The sequence below is a fragment of the Oncorhynchus mykiss genome, chromosome 18, assembly GCF_057628025.1.
Source record: "Oncorhynchus mykiss isolate SJ-2025 chromosome 18, ASM5762802v1, whole genome shotgun sequence".
Lineage (NCBI taxonomy): Eukaryota > Metazoa > Chordata > Actinopteri > Salmoniformes > Salmonidae > Oncorhynchus > Oncorhynchus mykiss.
The window spans coordinates 20200855-20218080 of NC_143039.1; the positions used below are offsets into that span (position 1 = coordinate 20200855).

The 17226-nt window shown below is 44.3% G+C and overlaps 1 protein-coding gene across 3 annotated transcripts in view; it reads left to right on the top strand.

Moving 5' to 3' along the window:
• Positions 1-15207, top strand: part of LOC110497015 (transmembrane protein 131) — a 31523-nt gene extending 16316 nt beyond the window's left edge. For 2 of the 3 annotated variants that reach the window (XM_036951298.2, XM_090207685.1), the window contains 23 exons: positions 43-213; positions 639-749; positions 962-1096; positions 1579-1683; positions 1959-2045; positions 2158-2386; positions 2489-2742; positions 3383-3492; positions 3663-3729; positions 3827-3981; positions 4722-4864; positions 5217-5403; positions 5554-5739; positions 6006-6164; positions 6319-6728; positions 6930-7209; positions 7686-7810; positions 7986-8150; positions 8345-8627; positions 8878-9002; positions 10891-11082; positions 13194-13354; positions 14102-15207. In XM_036951298.2, the coding sequence (XP_036807193.1) occupies positions 43-213; positions 639-749; positions 962-1096; positions 1579-1683; positions 1959-2045; positions 2158-2386; positions 2489-2742; positions 3383-3492; positions 3663-3729; positions 3827-3981; positions 4722-4864; positions 5217-5403; positions 5554-5739; positions 6006-6164; positions 6319-6728; positions 6930-7209; positions 7686-7810; positions 7986-8150; positions 8345-8627; positions 8878-9002; positions 10891-11082; positions 13194-13354; positions 14102-14392 (4131 nt within the window). In that variant the 3' untranslated portion in view covers positions 14393-15207. The remainder of the gene's footprint in view (positions 1-42; positions 214-638; positions 750-961; positions 1097-1578; positions 1684-1958; positions 2046-2157; positions 2387-2488; positions 2743-3382; positions 3493-3662; positions 3730-3826; positions 3982-4721; positions 4865-5216; positions 5404-5553; positions 5740-6005; positions 6165-6318; positions 6729-6929; positions 7210-7685; positions 7811-7985; positions 8151-8344; positions 8628-8877; positions 9003-10890; positions 11083-13193; positions 13355-14101) is intronic. The other variant, XM_036951299.2, reaches the window with a different exon arrangement.
• Positions 15208-17226: the final 2019 nt, after the last annotated feature.

Consider the following 17226-nt stretch of genomic DNA (forward strand, 5'->3'; position numbering starts at 1 on the left):
GAGGCAGCGTATATATGAACGGTCCCGTGTTCTCCTCCTCAGGTGCAGAACTTCAGTGAGCCGGTGTTGATCCCCCCTCAGGAGTCTCGTTACATCTTCTCCCTCCACTTCCAGCCTGTCCGGCCCTCCAATCACATCGACAGCAACATCCTGCTGGTCACCAACGCCTCCAAGTTCCACCTCCCCGTCCGCGCCTACACTGGATTCCTGGAGGTACTGCAACACACACAAATTAAATCCTTCACACACTCAAGTACATTGTGGGGGAAACACCTACAAATGCATATTGTTACGAAACCCATAACTAGACCTTGACCTCTTGGTCGCCAGTCCAGGCAGATTATCATTTGTTCAGATGGTGACTAAACATACCTAAACGAAAAATTTCAAATCAAAACGAAAGGCCTCATGGCCACCAAACCAACCAGCAGCCTCACGTCTTGCAAGCTGGGACACTGACTGACGATCACCTGATGTGCATATCAACCTGGCTAAACAAGGTTCCTGCTACCCCCTGGAGGAATGGTGTGTGGAAGTGTTCCCTGGATTGGGGTGTTGGTGCATGTCCTAATACTAACCTGGCCCCCATATCATAACAATATAGTCTCATTTTTCTCTTCCTCCCATCCTCTCAACAGCCCTTTGTCCTGCCGCCCAGTCTGCAAGAGAACTTCCTGGACTTTGGTGTCCTCAGCGCGACAGACACCAGCAGCATCCTGTTTGTGGTTGTCAACAGCAACCCCATCGAGGTGGGCTCACCCTCAACACCCCTCTGCTCTGTAGACATCCCATAATAAAGCAGTACAGCTCTTTTTGAATGCATTCGTAACCATGGGTAACTAATGCTTCACTAGAGGTGGCTACCTAGTATCTCTCCTTCACTTCAACTTGTTTGAAAACAGATTGGATTAGTGTGACGGAAAAGGAGACAAGTCATTTTCTCACTCACTCACTCGTACAGCTGGTGATCCGGCCATGGCTGCTGACAGGAGAGAGTCTGAGTGTGGAGCTGTTGAAGATCGAGAGAGGCAACAGAACCACGGTGCTGACCAAGACCAGAGAGCTACACAGCGCCTCAGCTTCTCCTCACAAAACGGTAACAGCATCACAACTACTACTGTCCCTGGACTGGCTGAATCTAGCGGTACTTGGTTGGAGATAATGGAGGTCATTTAAGCCTGCTATGAAATATATGTTCTCTCCATTTTCTTTTCCTCTAAATATTAGTTTATTTTTTAAACATTTTAGTATTATCCAGAGTGACTCAGGCATTCATCTTAACATAGCTTGGTGGGACAATCACTTTTTTTCACTTAGTCGGGGATTCAAACCAGCAACCTTTCTGTTACTGGCCCAACCTCTTAACCAATAGGCTACCTGCCACCCCTACATATTTTGTATGTGAGCACTCTCATGGTCCTGTACAGATGGAGTAGAAAGGAGGTGTGTATAGATGACTACAGAATGCTGTGTTCATCTGCTAGGAAACGCCAACAAAGTGGCCTTGTGTCTGAGAGCAGTAGGTAAAGTAGATGGAAATCAGGAGGCTGACTGACGGCTCTGTTGTTCCACCTGCAGGTGATCCTAGCCTCGGGCTACTACGCTGCCTTCCGGGTCACCCTGGTGGCTAAAGACCTGGAGGGGGCCTACGACGGAGCTATCCACATCACAACAGACTACCAGGTATACCTGTCAACTGGCCCGTTGAAGTGCTACTGTCACTAAGTCCTGCTATTTGAGTTGCTACGGCAACTATATACGTTTTACTTTTGTGAAATTGTTCCATTTGGCCGGGGCTCACTTGAAATGGAGATGTCAATCTCAACGTAACTTCTCTGGTTAAATAAAGGAAACACGCACATAAACGAAAATCAATACATAAAATGCATCAATTTGCAAATTGCTCCTGTGTGATGTTCAAGAATTGTCAGTGATCTTCATTCCTCTTCTGTAAACAGATATTAACGATACCAGTGAAAGCAGTTGTTGCAGTGGGCACGTTGACCAGCTATCCCAAACACATTGTCCTCCCGCCATCTTTTCCGGTTAGACTAACTATATTTTACTTGTCGTAGATTGCTATATTGTTTTGAGTGTATCAAACATTTTTGTATTTTGCCTCTATGCTATTTTCTATGTGTTTTTTGTCCCTCCCAGGGTAAAGTAGTGCAGCAGAGTCTAAGCATGGTGAGCTCGTTCTCTCAGAAGGTGACCCTACAGCAGATCCACTCTCTGACTGAGGACTCACGTTTCTACTACAGGAGACTGAAGAACAACCGGGACGAGCTGGAACCCAAACGCAAGTCGAAGGTCGCCAAGATTTATTTTGACGCCAGCTTGCAGTGTGGCGACCACTGTTATGTGGGAGTACCGTTTGTTCTGAAATGTGAGTCTTTTTGGTTATTGCCGTTATTCTTTAATGGTTTCTGGTTAGTTTGCTGCTGTACCTAGCGAACTTGTTCTTCATTAAAACATCTTGAACTTTCAGCTGAGAGCAGACCGCCTGGGCTGTCGATGCAGGAGGATATGTGGGATGTGGACGTAGATTTGTATCAAATGCTCCGTCGGCGATGGAAAGCACTGAAGGAGAGTTCAGGACACATGGCGGAGGCGGTGTTTGAGGCCAACGCTGACCTCCAGAAGAACATTGAGACCAGAGTGTCAGCTCAGCTGAAGTGGCCTTCTATCATGAACTCTTCCCAGCAGGTCCTGTTCCCTCTCACCAGCCTCACCAGCTCATCGGTGAGGTGGATTCATTAACATCAATTCTATGGGAAGATCTCAATTGCATACTCTTCACGTCCTCTCAAAACCCATTGGATGAGAAAGCCAAACCTCCTCCAATGGGTTTTGGGGAGGGGACAGCTATGTCTAGCTTAGAATACTAATTGCGCGCTCCCTCAACTTGAGACATCCGTGGCTTTGCGTTGTGTGACAAAACGGCACATTTTACTGTCCCCGGCACAAGGTGCACCTGTGTAATGATCATGCTGTTTAATGAGCTTCTTGATCTGACACCTGTCAGGTGGATGGATTATCTTGGCTACGGAGAAATGCTTACTAATAGAGATGTAAACAAATTTGTGCACAACATGTGAGAGAGAGAATCTTTTTGTGCATATAGAACATTTCTGGGATCTTTTATTTCAGCTCATGAAACATTGTACCAGCACTTTACATGTTGCGTTTAGATTTTTGTTCAGGATAGATTGGCAGGCCCAGGGGGGGTTCCCTGACCATGTGACCAGAGCAACTCTAAACTAAGGCTATAACTAGAGCCAAGAGTTGTCCTGGTCAAGTCACATGGTCAAGAACAACTCTGGGTCCTGTACATGCTACTGTATTGAGCCTTCTGTTATAACCAGCAGTCTTCTGTTGCCAGGAGATAGAGGTTGTCTTGGAGAACCCAGCTGACGTTCCTGTCTATGTCCAAGTTCTGCCATTAGCCCTCTATCCCAACCTCCCGGCTGTCACCCATAAACTGTCACAAATGTGAGTAGCCTTCAATATGCACTTGTAGTTTGCTAATAGTAATTTTGTCTGTCACCCCTTTTGGCAAGATGTTTCATGTCACACTGATGGGGTTTCTCCACGATAGAGTTAGAATGAATGGAAAATAATTCTAGAAGTAATTCTACGGTCTTATTCTTCTTTCACGCCAGGTTTCCCCTGGAGAGGCTCCCACACTTCACCCCTGACACAATGGAGTTCCAGGTACACAGAAACCACGTGAGTTTACTTGGCTCTGTCTTTTAGTCCTGTGTCGTGCCAGTTGATCAAATACAATACCATGTTTGAGACTTGAATCTCTCCTTCCCCTTTGCAGACGCCTGTGGTCAGAGGCAGCGCAGGCTTCGCCGAGGGCTCGACGACACAACCCTACGTTTACAACCTAATGCTGCAGCCAGAGGAAGTGAGGTCGCTACGTTTGAAATTCTCCCCCGTCAGCAACCACACGGTTTCCTCTCTGCTTATGCTAAGGCATGTTAACACTATAGCCTGTAGGACTTAACCAGTTGTCCACTTACATAAGTCTCTGATTTGTGTCACAAATGGCATCCTGTTCCCTATATTGTGTACTACTTTTGACCAGGGTCTATGGGGTTGTGGTCAAATGTAGTGCACTATATAGGGGATAGTGTGCCATTTTAATGTACAGTGTTTATTTATTTTTCATTTTATTTAACGAGGCAAGTCAGTTAATAACACATTCTTATTTACAATGATGGCCTAGGAACAGTGGGTTAACTGCCTTGTTCAGGGGCAGAACGACAGATTTTTACCTTGGCAGCTCAGGTATTCGATCTAGCAACCTTTCGGTTACTGGCCCAACACTCTAACCACTAGGCTACCTGCCGTTTATGCTAACTGCTTGAGGTCAGGATCACTCTGAAGTTCCGGCAAGCTCTGATGTTGCTTCTTAAAATCTGCACCTCTGAAGGCAGGGTGCTGATTTGAGACGTTGAGCTATGAATATCTCTGTTGGACTGAGGAGGACGGGCAGAAAAGGAATATAGTCTCCCAGGTGCTGTAGTAGCTACAGGGTTACAGAGAGAAGTCAGCAGTCAGACCATATATCTTTTACAGCCTCGACTTGGCCATATTGGTGGTTGTGTGGATGAATGCATTGCAATTTGAATCATATGGTTTGTGTGAATAAAATATAAACTGCTGTTTATTGTTCTGTTGATTGTTAACGGTGTATGTCTCTGTCTCTACAGGAACAACCTGACGGTGATGGAGTTCCTGGTGGTGCAGGGTCAGGGCAGCTATGAAAGGCTGAAGGTAGGGGGCAAGGCCCCGGGACCAGGGGGATTCCTCAGGTTCAAGATGACTGAGTCTCTACTGAAGGACTGCACAGACAGTGAGTGGTCTAGAATCCAGTTTGTTATAGATGTCCTGCATCCACAGACAGTGAGTGGTCTAGAATCCAGTTTGTTATAGATGTCCTGCATCCACAGACAGTGAGTGGTCTAGAATCCAGTTTGTTATAGATGTCCTGCATCCACAGACAGGAAACCATTTACTTATCGGCGGGTTGAACTCCGAGAATAGTCTTGCAGAGCCCTTTTGATAGTTTGTTTATGCTTGTGTATTTGTGTAAATTATATATTTGATCTCTAGACACACAAGCCTCTGCAGCTAAAAATAGATATGAATGAAAGAGGAAGTTGTCAGAGGTATGTGACTAATTAACTTTGTGAACCTTGTTTCAGAAATGAAGTCGAAGGAGCCGAACGTCACTCTGAGAAAATCCTTTAAGTTAGAGAACACTGGACAGCTGGAAATTAACATTCAATCCACTGAAATAAACGGACGTCCCTGTGAGGGATTCGGCTTTAAAGTCCTTAATTGCCAAGAGTTTTCACTAAAACCCAATGCTTCGAAAGAAATCGTCATATTGTAAGTAAACCTATAGCTAGCTGTTTAAAGTTAATAGATACATATCCCATGAATCACTACAATTGTTTTGTGCTTGCTTTGTTTAATCACTAGTACCTCCAATGACCAACTGAAATGACCAACGTTGACGTGTCTCTTCATCTCTCTCAGGTTCACGCCAGACTTCACAGCCTCCAGGGTGATCCGGGAGTTAAAGTTCATCACCACCGGAGGATCTTACTTTGTGTTCTCCCTCAACGCCTCTCTGCCCTACCACATGCTGGCTGCCTGTGCTGCTGTCCTCCCCAGACCCAACTGGGAGCTGGAGCTCTATGTCATCATCTCTGTCATCATGAGGTGAGAGGGGGAGTCTCACAAATAGAACACATTTGAATTCTATGGGTGGATCCCCGCCTAGACCGTGTGTTCCCTAGATTAGTTCAGAGGCCCAGTATCCAGAACTAGGCTCATAGGTTGCACCCCATATATCATGAATTATCTTGGCATATCAGCCTTTCTACATGTTCAAAATACATTTATTTAGCTACATTTCTTGGACAGATATTTCCCCTGTATCTAAGGCTGTAAGGATTACTAACGTTGCCTCTATCTGTTGTGCTCAGCTCTATGTTTTTGCTGGTGATAGTAGCGGCCTATCTGGAGGCCCTGGGGATCTGGGAGCCGTTCAAGAGACGCATGTGTTTCGAAACATCCAGCACCTCCATGGAGACTGGGAGGCCCTTTGACCTCAGGGAAATAGTACGACTTCAAAGCGATGCACAGTGAGTTTGTTTTCTGAATGTACGTTTTTGTGTAAACTTTGTCTGACATATGTTGACGTTAGTATCTGAAATGGTTTGATGAGTAGATCGGAGATGTTTAGTGTGTAAATATTTTATTCTATAATTACTAACTTCTCAGTATTTTGTCTCCCAGTATGAATGGGTACGGTGGAGAAGCCAACCACAACTCCCTGCGAGGGATGCCAGGCTCTGCCTCCAGGGCTGCTAGCAGGAACACCAGAGGAGGCCACAACCGAGGCCCCACACAACCCCTGATCCCTCCCTCCCAGCCAGGCTCCAAAGTCTCAGACAGCACCTCCTCCTCTGGCCAACAGGCCAGCCGCAAGGCCCGGAGCCCCAAGCAGCCACAGCCAGCTCCAGAGAACCAGCAGCACCCCTCACAGGCTGGTCCTTCAGCCCCAGGAAGAAGTCCCTTAGATGGGCCACGCCGGCACAGCTCGGAGGACTCGGACTATGTGAGCCTGGTGGAGACCATGGATAAAGACCTGGACAGACCAGAGTCTGCTGAGGAGGGGGGGAATCAGGATGCAGTTTATGGCAAAGGTACCTACCTGGATATTAGTATTAACCCTGATAAACATATGCTTTTGTGTTGAGAATTTGGATGGCCCTTAAAATGTGATTACCTGCTTATTTAACAACTGACTCATTCAGGGGTACACAGTACGAACACTCCTATTATTGACAGGATTTGATTCAGTTCACACAGTGTAATGAATCTGTCATCTTCTTCCCTCCTTCCAGCCAGTGCAGCCAAAGGGAAAGTGCAGCAGACCAAAGCCAAGGCCCCGAAGAAGAAGGAAGAGAGGGAGAAGAGGAACAAGGGAAGAGCTCAGGGAGGAGAGGAACAGAAGGAGGACAACGATGACAGCTCCTCCACCACCACAGAGAACTCCAACCCAGACATAATGGAGGACAACAAAGGGAAGAAGAAATATGATACTCCTGAAGCTCACTCAAAGTCCAAGAACAAGAAGCCAGCAGCCATTACAAAGGAGAAGAGCCAAATGGATGCAAAGTCTAGGTGGGGTTTAGTTTATTTTTATTTAACCTTTATTTAACCAGGTACGACCCATTTGAAGTTAAAAACCTATTTTACGAGGGTGACCTGGCAAGAAGGAAAAACAGGGCAATAGCAACGTGTACATAATATTACCCCAAAAATACACAATACACACAAGACAGTGTCAGAAGTTACAGATACAGCTGAAGATTAGAAAACAACTGCAGCTATCACAAACCGTGTCGTCGATCAGAGTCTTAAGTTGGGTTCCTCTTTGGTTATTTCGGCTTGTACACATTTTTCTCAGTGACCTCGATACAAAATTCTGACATGCTCAGCTCTTAGTAAATTCTGTACATCTTTGGGCTCTGTAGCCTAGGAGTAATCTGACTTGTGTGAAAAAGGGACAGCACTCACAAATAAAGCATTCCTTTTGTATTCAGACGTGACTGAGCTTCCAGACATTGACCACTTTATTCCATGTTGCTTTTCCACAGCTCACTGGAGCTCCCATACGTTACCCCACTGGAAAACAAGCGCAAGAGCTTCAATTCCAAGGCCCTGGCCAGCAGCTCAACAACAACAACAACCATAACAAGACCCATACCTCCTAAACCAAGAGGTCAGTTTTCTACCTTTCCAGCTAACTGACCTTTTGACTTTTCTGTTTTCTCACATTGACATGGCAAATGTCTTGTTTGGTTTTTACCTGCCTTTTTCCCCACTGACTTGGGAGACACCTTTTCAGGACTGTGTAGGGTTATGTTTGAGTCTCGTTCCCTCCTCTCAAACCCCAGTGCCTCGTGTGAAGCTGGAAGACTTCCGCCCCCCTCTCCTGGCTAAGTTCCTGTTCAACGAACCGGTGGCGCAGGAGCTGGGGAACAGCAGCGGCTCAGAAGGGGAGAAGGACATCTCTCCTCCCCCGGAGTGGGACTGTGTTCCCCTCCACATAGCACACAATGGTGAGTTATGTAGTGCACTACCACAACCCCCTCATACCTGCTCCAAACCTGTTTCCCCACCTCTTCTAGCATATTAACTATTTTTAACTTCCTGAATCAAGCATGTATCAATCCAGTCTTTCAAATAAAAACAAACCAATTGAGTATTGTGATAAAGGCAGCCATATGACATGCATCTCCCCGTTTCCTCTCAGCTGTGGACAGTCTCCAGCAGATCTCCCTGCAGACCATGAACGCTGATCCCTTCCTGAAGAGACCCATCGAAACCCCTCCCCCTCCCTCATCTGATCCCTTCCTACAGAGAACCATCGGAACCCCTCCCCCTCCCTCGTCTGATCCCTTCCTGAAGAGACCCATCGGAACCCCTCCTCCTTCGTCTGATCCCTTCCTAAAGAGAACCATCGGAACCCCTCCCCCTCCCTCGTCTGGCTTCTCTCTGTATGACTCCTATAGCGGCATGGTCAACACTGCTACCAGGTGAACAAACCTACAACAACAGAGACCTGCACAGCTCTTCATCTTAAACTGATCTAGAAGTCATACAACTATCTGTGTAGTTAACTGTGCCAGAGTGACATGAAACATACACAACCTGAGGTGTGATAAAAAGAAGAATGCCAAAAGAATAACTGCAAAATATATGTAGATCAAGATAAAAATGTCATCTACATCCAAGAGTGGTTATTTCTAAATACCAAAGTCTTCTTTGTTTCTGTGTGTTTTCCAGCGAGGTGGGTCTGATGTCTACTGCATCAGGCATAAAGAACAAGCTGACCAAGTTGGTCTCCGTACCTGGTCAGAACGGGAACCCTACCTTTGCTGCTGTGGCGGCTGGATTCGACAAAAGCCCAGGTCAGTCCGATGTCCTGTCTCTGACTACTTCTTCCCCCATGTCCCAAATGGACCCCTCGCCCCTTGACTCTAGCCCCTACACTCTCAGCATCTGTGTAAAATTGAGATGATTGGATGTGTCTAAGCAATATGGCCATCTAGCCAATCAAAATCTAATTTTAATTGTCACATGCTTTGTCAACAACAGGTGTGGACTAACAAGGAAATGCTTACTTATGGGCCCTTCCAACAACGCAGAGAGAGATAAATAATAGAAACATAAAAAGTGCAATAATAAATACACGATGAGTAACATTAACGTGGCAGTATACACATGGATGTGCAGGGGTACGAGGTAGATATGTACATATAACTAGGAATATAGTAACCCATAATAAATGGTAGCAGCAGTGTATGTGATTAGTCAAAGTTAGTGCAAAAAGGTTAACTGCAGATGGTCCGGGTAACTATTTAGCAGTCGTGGTTTGGGGGTAGAAGCTGTTCAGGGTCCTGTTGGTTCCAGACTTGGTGCATCGGTACTGCTTGCTGTGCGTTAGCAGGGAGAACAGTCTATGACTTGGGTGGGTGGAGTAAACTTTTCTCTGACACCGCCTGGTATAGAGGTCCAGGATGGCAGGGAGCTCGGCCCCAGTGATGTACTGGGCCGTATGCACTTCCCTCTAGTGCCTTGTGGTCGGATGCAAAGCAGTTTCCATACCAAGCGGTGATGCAGCCAGTAAAGATGCTCTCAATGGTGCAGCTGTAGAACCTTTTGAGGATCTCAGGGCCAATGCCAAATCTTTTCAGCCTTCTGAGGGGGAAGAGGTGTAGGCGTGCCCTCTTCTCGACAGTGTTGGTGTGTGTGGACCATGGTAGATCCTTGGTGATGTGGAATTTGAAATGTGGAATTCTGATATGCACTTTGAAGATTTTTGAATAAGCCAACAAGACGAGTACTGAACAGCAAAGTCACTAGCCTATGTCAATGTACTATCCCCCATAGTAGAACAGTTGACATATTCTATTGGTCAGCTTGTTGAGAAAGAAATGGCCTATTCCATACAGACTCTGTGACAGTTGTGGGACGATAGAGCCCAAATTCATACAAAACACTGTTGCCAAAAGGGCACCGCAATGTGAGAAGGAAATACACGTTATAAATGTAGAAAGAGAGGAGCTCTTATGGATTACTCTGATGCAAGGTAAGACATGCCTCATATGTATTAAAACATTCAGGTTTCAAACAATGAAGTATTTGTTTTCAAACTGCCTTCAGCTCATTGCAAAGTGGTGTGTGACGCGCTGATGAAGCCTGCCTTCCGTTGCCGTTTGAGATGCTGCAGCATCTGACAGATTTTCCTCTCAAAGGCTCTGTATCTGTATAATGTACGCGTGTGACAAATAAGATGCATAACAAATATACCGTAACACACGGAAATTGAATTCCACAAAATTATGCAAATGAACCTATAGACTGATAAGCATGACCAGTCAAATGTATTTAGGCTAAAAAGCTTTATTTAGCTGTGGAATTTTTTTCTTCTTGACACCAGTTTTATCTATAGGCATTAAAAAATATTGTCCAACAGTCTGCTATTACCGGCTAACGGAAACCCTGACATAGACATAAAAATGGTATCTGCGAGTTCATTTGACTCTGGGGAAGTAGAGAAAGGGCCTCCTTTCCAAAATCCCGAAGTGTCCCTATTAGAGATTGTGCACCAGCTGTTGTTGACAAAGAGACACGCACCTCCAAGGTGGAGTTCTTATCATATCGCATCTACCTATCCAGTCCTTTCAGGGGGAAGGGGTTTGGCTAGGGGGTTGATATGGGAGTGAATGAAGAAGCTCAATGTGTCCACTCCTGTAGCTGTTGTGCTAACCTGTTGTTCTCTCCTCCGACCACCAGGGTGCAGTGCAACGAAGGCGGCTGTGGGGAGCAGAGACAGAGATGTCCTCCAACACCTCTCCTCTGTAGAGAGTGATGGATCAGACAGCTCGGGGTTGTGGAGCCCTGTAGGGAACGGCAGGAGACCCAGCCTCAACTCTGTCAACTCCTTCTCAGCCTTCGGACCCAGCAACACCTTCAACCTGTCTGGAGGTAAGCAGTTAGAAAAAGCAGACAGAATAGCTTGTGAAATGCATGAATATGTCTAACTGGGACACAACAACACCTGCACTCTGTACACTCTCTTTCGAGAGAAGATCGCATGGAACAATGTGTTGTGATCTGTTACATGGTGTAGGTCACTGAGTCTTTCATGGACATGTGACCGTCCAGGAAAAACATGGCCCTAGACGAGGCTGTTAAATTAACTACACCGAGTGTACAAAACATTAGGAACTTTCCTTGACATAGACTGACCAAGTGAAAACTATGATCCCTTATTGATGTCACCTGTTAAATCCAGTTCAGTCAGTGTAGATGAAGGGGAGGAGATTGGTTAAAGAAGGGATTTTTAAGCCTGGAGACCATTAGGACATGGATTGTGTAAGTGTGCCATTGAGGGTGAACGGACAAGACAAAAGTTTCACAGTGCCTTCAGAAAGTATTCACTACTTGTATTTTTTTCAAATGATGTTCTTACAGCCGGAGTTTAAAATTAATTTAATGGAGATTTTATGGTCACTGGCTCACACACAATTCCCCATAGTCAGTGGAATTATTTTTCAATAAAAATATTTTAAGTCACAATAAGTTGCATGGACTCACTGTGTGTGCAATAACGGTGTTTAACATTTTTCAATGACTACCTCATCTCTGTACCCCACACAATTATCTGTAACTTCCGTCAGTCGAGCAGTGAATTGAATATCCCTTTGCGCATGTTGAAGTTTATTAATTACACTTTGGATGGTGTATCAATACACCCAGTCACTATAAAGATACAGGCGTCCTTCCTAACTCAGTTGCCGAAGAGGAAGGAAACCCCTCAAGGATTTCATCATGATGCCAATGACTTTAAAACAGTTACAGAGTTTAATGGCCGTGATAGGAGAAAACTAAGGATGGATCAACATTGTAGTTACTCCACAATATTAACCTAATTGGCAGAGTGAAAAGAAGGAAGCCTGTACAGAATAAAAAATATTCCAAAACATTTGGCAAAGCAATTAACTTTTTGTCCTGAATACAAAGTGTTATTTTTATGGGCAAATCCAATAAAACACATTACCGAGTACCACCATTTTCAAGCATTGTGGCGGCTGCATCGTGTTATGGGTATGCTTGTGTATGTTAAAGACTCAGGAGTTTTTCAATATAATTTTTTTTACATAATGGAGGTAAGCACAGGCGATATCCTGAAGGAAAACCAGACACTGGGAGATGAATTCACCTTTCAGCAGGACAATAACCTTAACCACAAGGACACATCTACACTGGAATTGCTTACCAAGAAGACAGTGAATGTTCCTGAGTGGCCGAGTTACATTTTCAAGCAGATTTAAGTCAAAATTGTATCACAAGTATTGAAAATGGTTGTCTAGCAATGATTAACAACCACTGTGACAGAGCTTGAAAAATTTAAAAAAAAGAATAATAGCCAAATATTGTACAATTCAGGTGTGCAATGCTCTTAGAGACGTACCTAGAAAGATTCACAGCTGTAATTGCTGCCTAATGTAATTCTAACGTATTGACTCAGGGGTGTGAATACGTATGCATTCATACCCCTGAATGTAAATGATGTAAATACATTTTCAGTATATTTGCAAACGTTTCTACAAACATTGTCATTATGGGGTAGTGTGTGTAGATGGGTAAGAAAGAAAATGCATTTTTATAAATGTTTTAATTCAGGCTGTAACACAACAAAATGTGGAATAAGTCAAGGAGTATGAATACTTTCTGAAGGCCCTGTAAGTGCCTTTTCAACCGGGTATGGTAGTGGTACCCAGACACGGGTTTGAGTGTGTCAAGAACTGCAACGCTGCTGGGTTTTTTCACACTCAACAGTTTCCCCTGTGTGTATCAAGAATGGTCCACCACCCAAAGGACATCCAGCTAAATTGACAACTGTGGGAAGCATTGGATTCAACATGGGCCAGCATCCCTGTGGAACGCTTTCAACACCATGTAGTCCATGCCCCGATGAATGAAGGCTCTTCCGAAGGCAAAAGGGGGTGCAACTCAATATTAGGAAGGTGTTGCTAATGTTTTGCACACTCAGCGTATATGGAAACCAGTTGACGCTTGACTGTGCTGTGTAGTGTTCAGTGGGATGACCGCGGGAAGGAGTGCTATGGAGCCCCAGCAGAGTTGGCCTGAGTTCAGACATACCACCCCGTCCGTCTGGCCAAACGAGTCCCTGCAGCCTCTACAGCCCTGGCCCATCCAGCCCAGCTCCAGCTCCCCTGCTACCCCCACCACGGTAAGACCTCTTCCACTGCTCCATACTTATGTAAAATGGCCTGCGTCTCTCCTGACACCCTACAGTATTCCTCATGTAGTGCACTACAGAGCAACATTGGAACGCGAAAGTATCTATAGCGTAGGATGGCTGTCAGGAGAGACACAGGCAATTTCCCAGGTGAAACGGGGTGTGATTTGGGACGTTTACATGGGCACCAGAAGTGTCTTCAGTGTTGGAGTCACACTCTTCATTTAGTTAATTAAAGGCCTAGTGAAAACAGAAAATCCCATTTTTGATTGATGTTTCCACACTGAGGTTGGAATAATACTGTGAAATTGTGAAGGTTATGTTAATGTACTTTTTTTTGTGTAAAGCTGTTTGAAAAGAAGGCCTGAAATTTCAGCCTGTTTTTGGTAGGAGGGAGTTTTCCTTTCATGATGACATCGCCATGTGGTAAATTAGTTAATAGACCAATAAGAAAGAGTTCTAAACCTTTCTGCCAATAACAGCTCATTTTAAATTTCCCCTCCCCACTCCCAGTTAAATTCTTCCTTGAGAAATTGCTCTTTGCTAAGAAGTTATTTAGTCTTTTTGACCATTTTTAATTGAAAACAATCACTCTGTTTAATTGTTACCCAGAAATGATTTGATATTGAGATAAATCTGTCTGCATTGGACCTTTATAACGTCTGTTCCACAAAGACATCAGACTGTACTAGTAGTCCAGGTCCCTAACGGTCAGCCTCTCTCTCTCCTCTCATCCAGTCCATCCTGGGCAGCAGTAGCATGTGGGGCTCCAGCCCTCCATTCAGCCCCTCCATCTGGTCCACCAGCCCCCCCTCTGACTCCCCCCTACACTCCTTCTCTTCTTCCTCTGCTTCCCCCCTGACCGATCTGATGGGTAGCACTGACAGTGGAACCCCGCTCCCGGCCCCAACAAAGCCCTCCCCCACGCAGCTGAGCCCCTCCTACAACCCCTGGAGCATGTGGAGGCCCACCTTCAGTAGACGAAGCTCGGAGCCCTGGCCCAACCAATCGGACAGCAGCACCGGCTGAAGGGGATGCCAGCGCGGTCTCCACCCACTGATAGACTGAGAAGAAGATGAACGCATTTTCCCCTGTTTTGAATTTCACCAAATTCCTATTATAATGTACACATTGGATTTCTAAGCAAATGATGTCCTCAGAATTAGTCTGTTTTTATGACGACTTGGCAAACTTATCAACAAAACGATATTAGTAGAAGAATCATAAAAGAAGAATCCTTATCAGACTGACATATTATGGTTAAATGCAGCTGTTTTTTTTTTCAAATACATCCTCGGTAATGTTTTTGATAGCAGTGACGGACCTAAGTGCAATCAGGAACCATCTGAGAAATAATATTCTGTTCATTATTTAGTACTGCTGTTTTGGCATTACATTAGAGTTACTTATTGGAATCCAGCACAGTGTTTAAGCCTTATCATCGCTCCATTAGAGATTATTATTTAAGGGTTACAATCAGTTATTAAGACTGGCAGTAAAGGGATTTTTTTGGTGAAAAGTCATTTTCATGACTGCTGTGTCAAGTCGATGCCAGTGGCATCAGAAGACCATGACTTTACGTTTCTATGCCATTGCAAGCCTGAACACATTTTGTTTTATTTGTCGAACAACTCACAACATTCATGGCCAATATTGGCGAGAGATGCTTTTTAAGTTATTTTAATTACCATGCTAAGTTTTAAAGTCTGTTAAAAGAGAGGGTTTTCATTTCCTTTTTAAACAGTTTGAAAAATGTTGGTGGATACAAAGCTTCCCCTCTTTCTGACATGTTGGAAATGTGGGACATTTGTCACAGCTTCCATATAAAACATATGAGACAGTTATCATGGTGTAAAATGTGCTTCATTTGGTATTATTTATGTATGCCTTTCAATCATTTTTAACTCCTGTTATCTAATCAATGCTACTTGAGTCAATAGCTAAGGGCGTGAAGTAGCCTAGCGGTTAAGAGCATTCGGGCAAGGCACTTGACCCTAATTTGCTCCTGTAAATCAATTTAAGAGCATCTGTTAAATGACTAAATTGTAAATGTCTAACCTCCATTCCTCTGCTCCTCCTTCTCTTCCAAGCTCACCTTTTTGAGTTCTCAGGTCTGCTCCACTAGGTGGCAGCACAGCGCTATAATAGAATAATAATAATATACTACAGAATAGACAGGTTGTGTTAAAGGCAGCTTGTATCTGGTCGAGGTCGGTCCATGATCAAGGTTGTAATCAGTAGTTCAAACAGTTGCATACAAGGGCTTCTATTGGTCAAATTCGGGTATGTTTATCCCCGTTTTTGTTCCGTTTGCTTCCGTTTTAAGAAACATTTTAACAATCGGTGGAATGAATACACACAGTTCACTTTTCATAGCAACCACATACAAACAGCATCATCACTTTGCTTGTTGTATAATTCCTACTTGAATCTACACTCTCCTCCTCTCACCTTTACCCTTCGCTTGTGGACTTCAGTGCAGCTGTCTGACCAGGTGGATTTTTTTTTCTCCCAAGCCCAACCTTTATACCACACAACCACTACACACAGCCTACATCGTTATCAATTTCAACCTATTCGCAAACATAGTCAACATGGCTACTATAACTAATGCGTTAGTAAACCAGCAGTGTACAGCAAGCAGTTTAGCAGTTACACGGACGGGCCCTCTTAGCAATACATTTATAAAACTGAAAGTTTGCCTTGACTTGGAAGAGTTCCAGTGTTGTATAGCCTTAGCCAGCTAGCTAACATAAGCATTCCTCTGTTTGAGTAGGCTAAATTAGCTCGCTGCATTAGCTAAGTGAAAAAAATACAATGACAATAGCTAGCTAGCTTTCTCTCTGCTGCCTGTCCTTAATTTAGGAAACACATTATTCAAAGCTATTGTCTTTCCCTCTGTCAACTACTTACATTTTATGCACTGCAGCGCTAACTAGCTGTAGCTTATGCTTTCAGTACTACATTAATTATCTGATCCTTTGATTGGTTGGACAACATGTCAGTTCATGCTGCAAGAGCTCTGAATAGGTTGGAGGACATCCTCTGGAAGTTGTCATATTACTGTGTAAGTCTATGGAAGGGGGTGAGAACCATGAGCCTCCTAGGTATTGAAGTCAATGTACCCAGAGGAGGACAGAAGCTAGCTGTCCTCCGGCTACACCATGGTGCTACCCTACAGAGTGCTGTTGAGGCTACTGTAGACCTTCATTGCAAAACGATGTGTTTTATTCAATTATTTGGTGATGTGAATATATTTACTATAGTTTAATCTAAAAAGGTTTACTTTATGTACATTGGCCATATACCACACCCCTCGTGCCTTATTGCTTAATTATCTCTACTATTATCTCCACTATTAAGTCATTTCTTTTAGTGTTAATCCATTCCATACATCGCCACACGTTCTTTCAGCTGCCATTTTATCCATAATGTACTGAACTCGGCGAAAAAAATAAATGTCCCTTTTTCGGGACCCTGTCTTTCAAAGATAATTCGTAAAAATCCAAATAACTTCACAGATCTTCATTGTAAAGGGTTTAAACATTGTTTCCCATGTTTGTTTTAATAAACCATAAACAATTAATGAACATGCACCTGTGGAACGGTCGTTAAGACACTAACAGCTTACAGACGGTAGGCAATTAAGGTCACAGTTATGAAAACTTAGGACACTAAAAGAGGACTTTCTACTGACTCATCTGCGTGAACATGCCATAGGACAGCAGATGTGGCCAGGGCAATAAATTGCCATGTCTGCACTGTGAGACGCCTAAGTCAGCGCTACAGGGAGACAGGGTGGACAGCTGATCATCCTCGCAGTGGGAGTCCACGTGTAACAACACCTGCACAGGATCGGTACA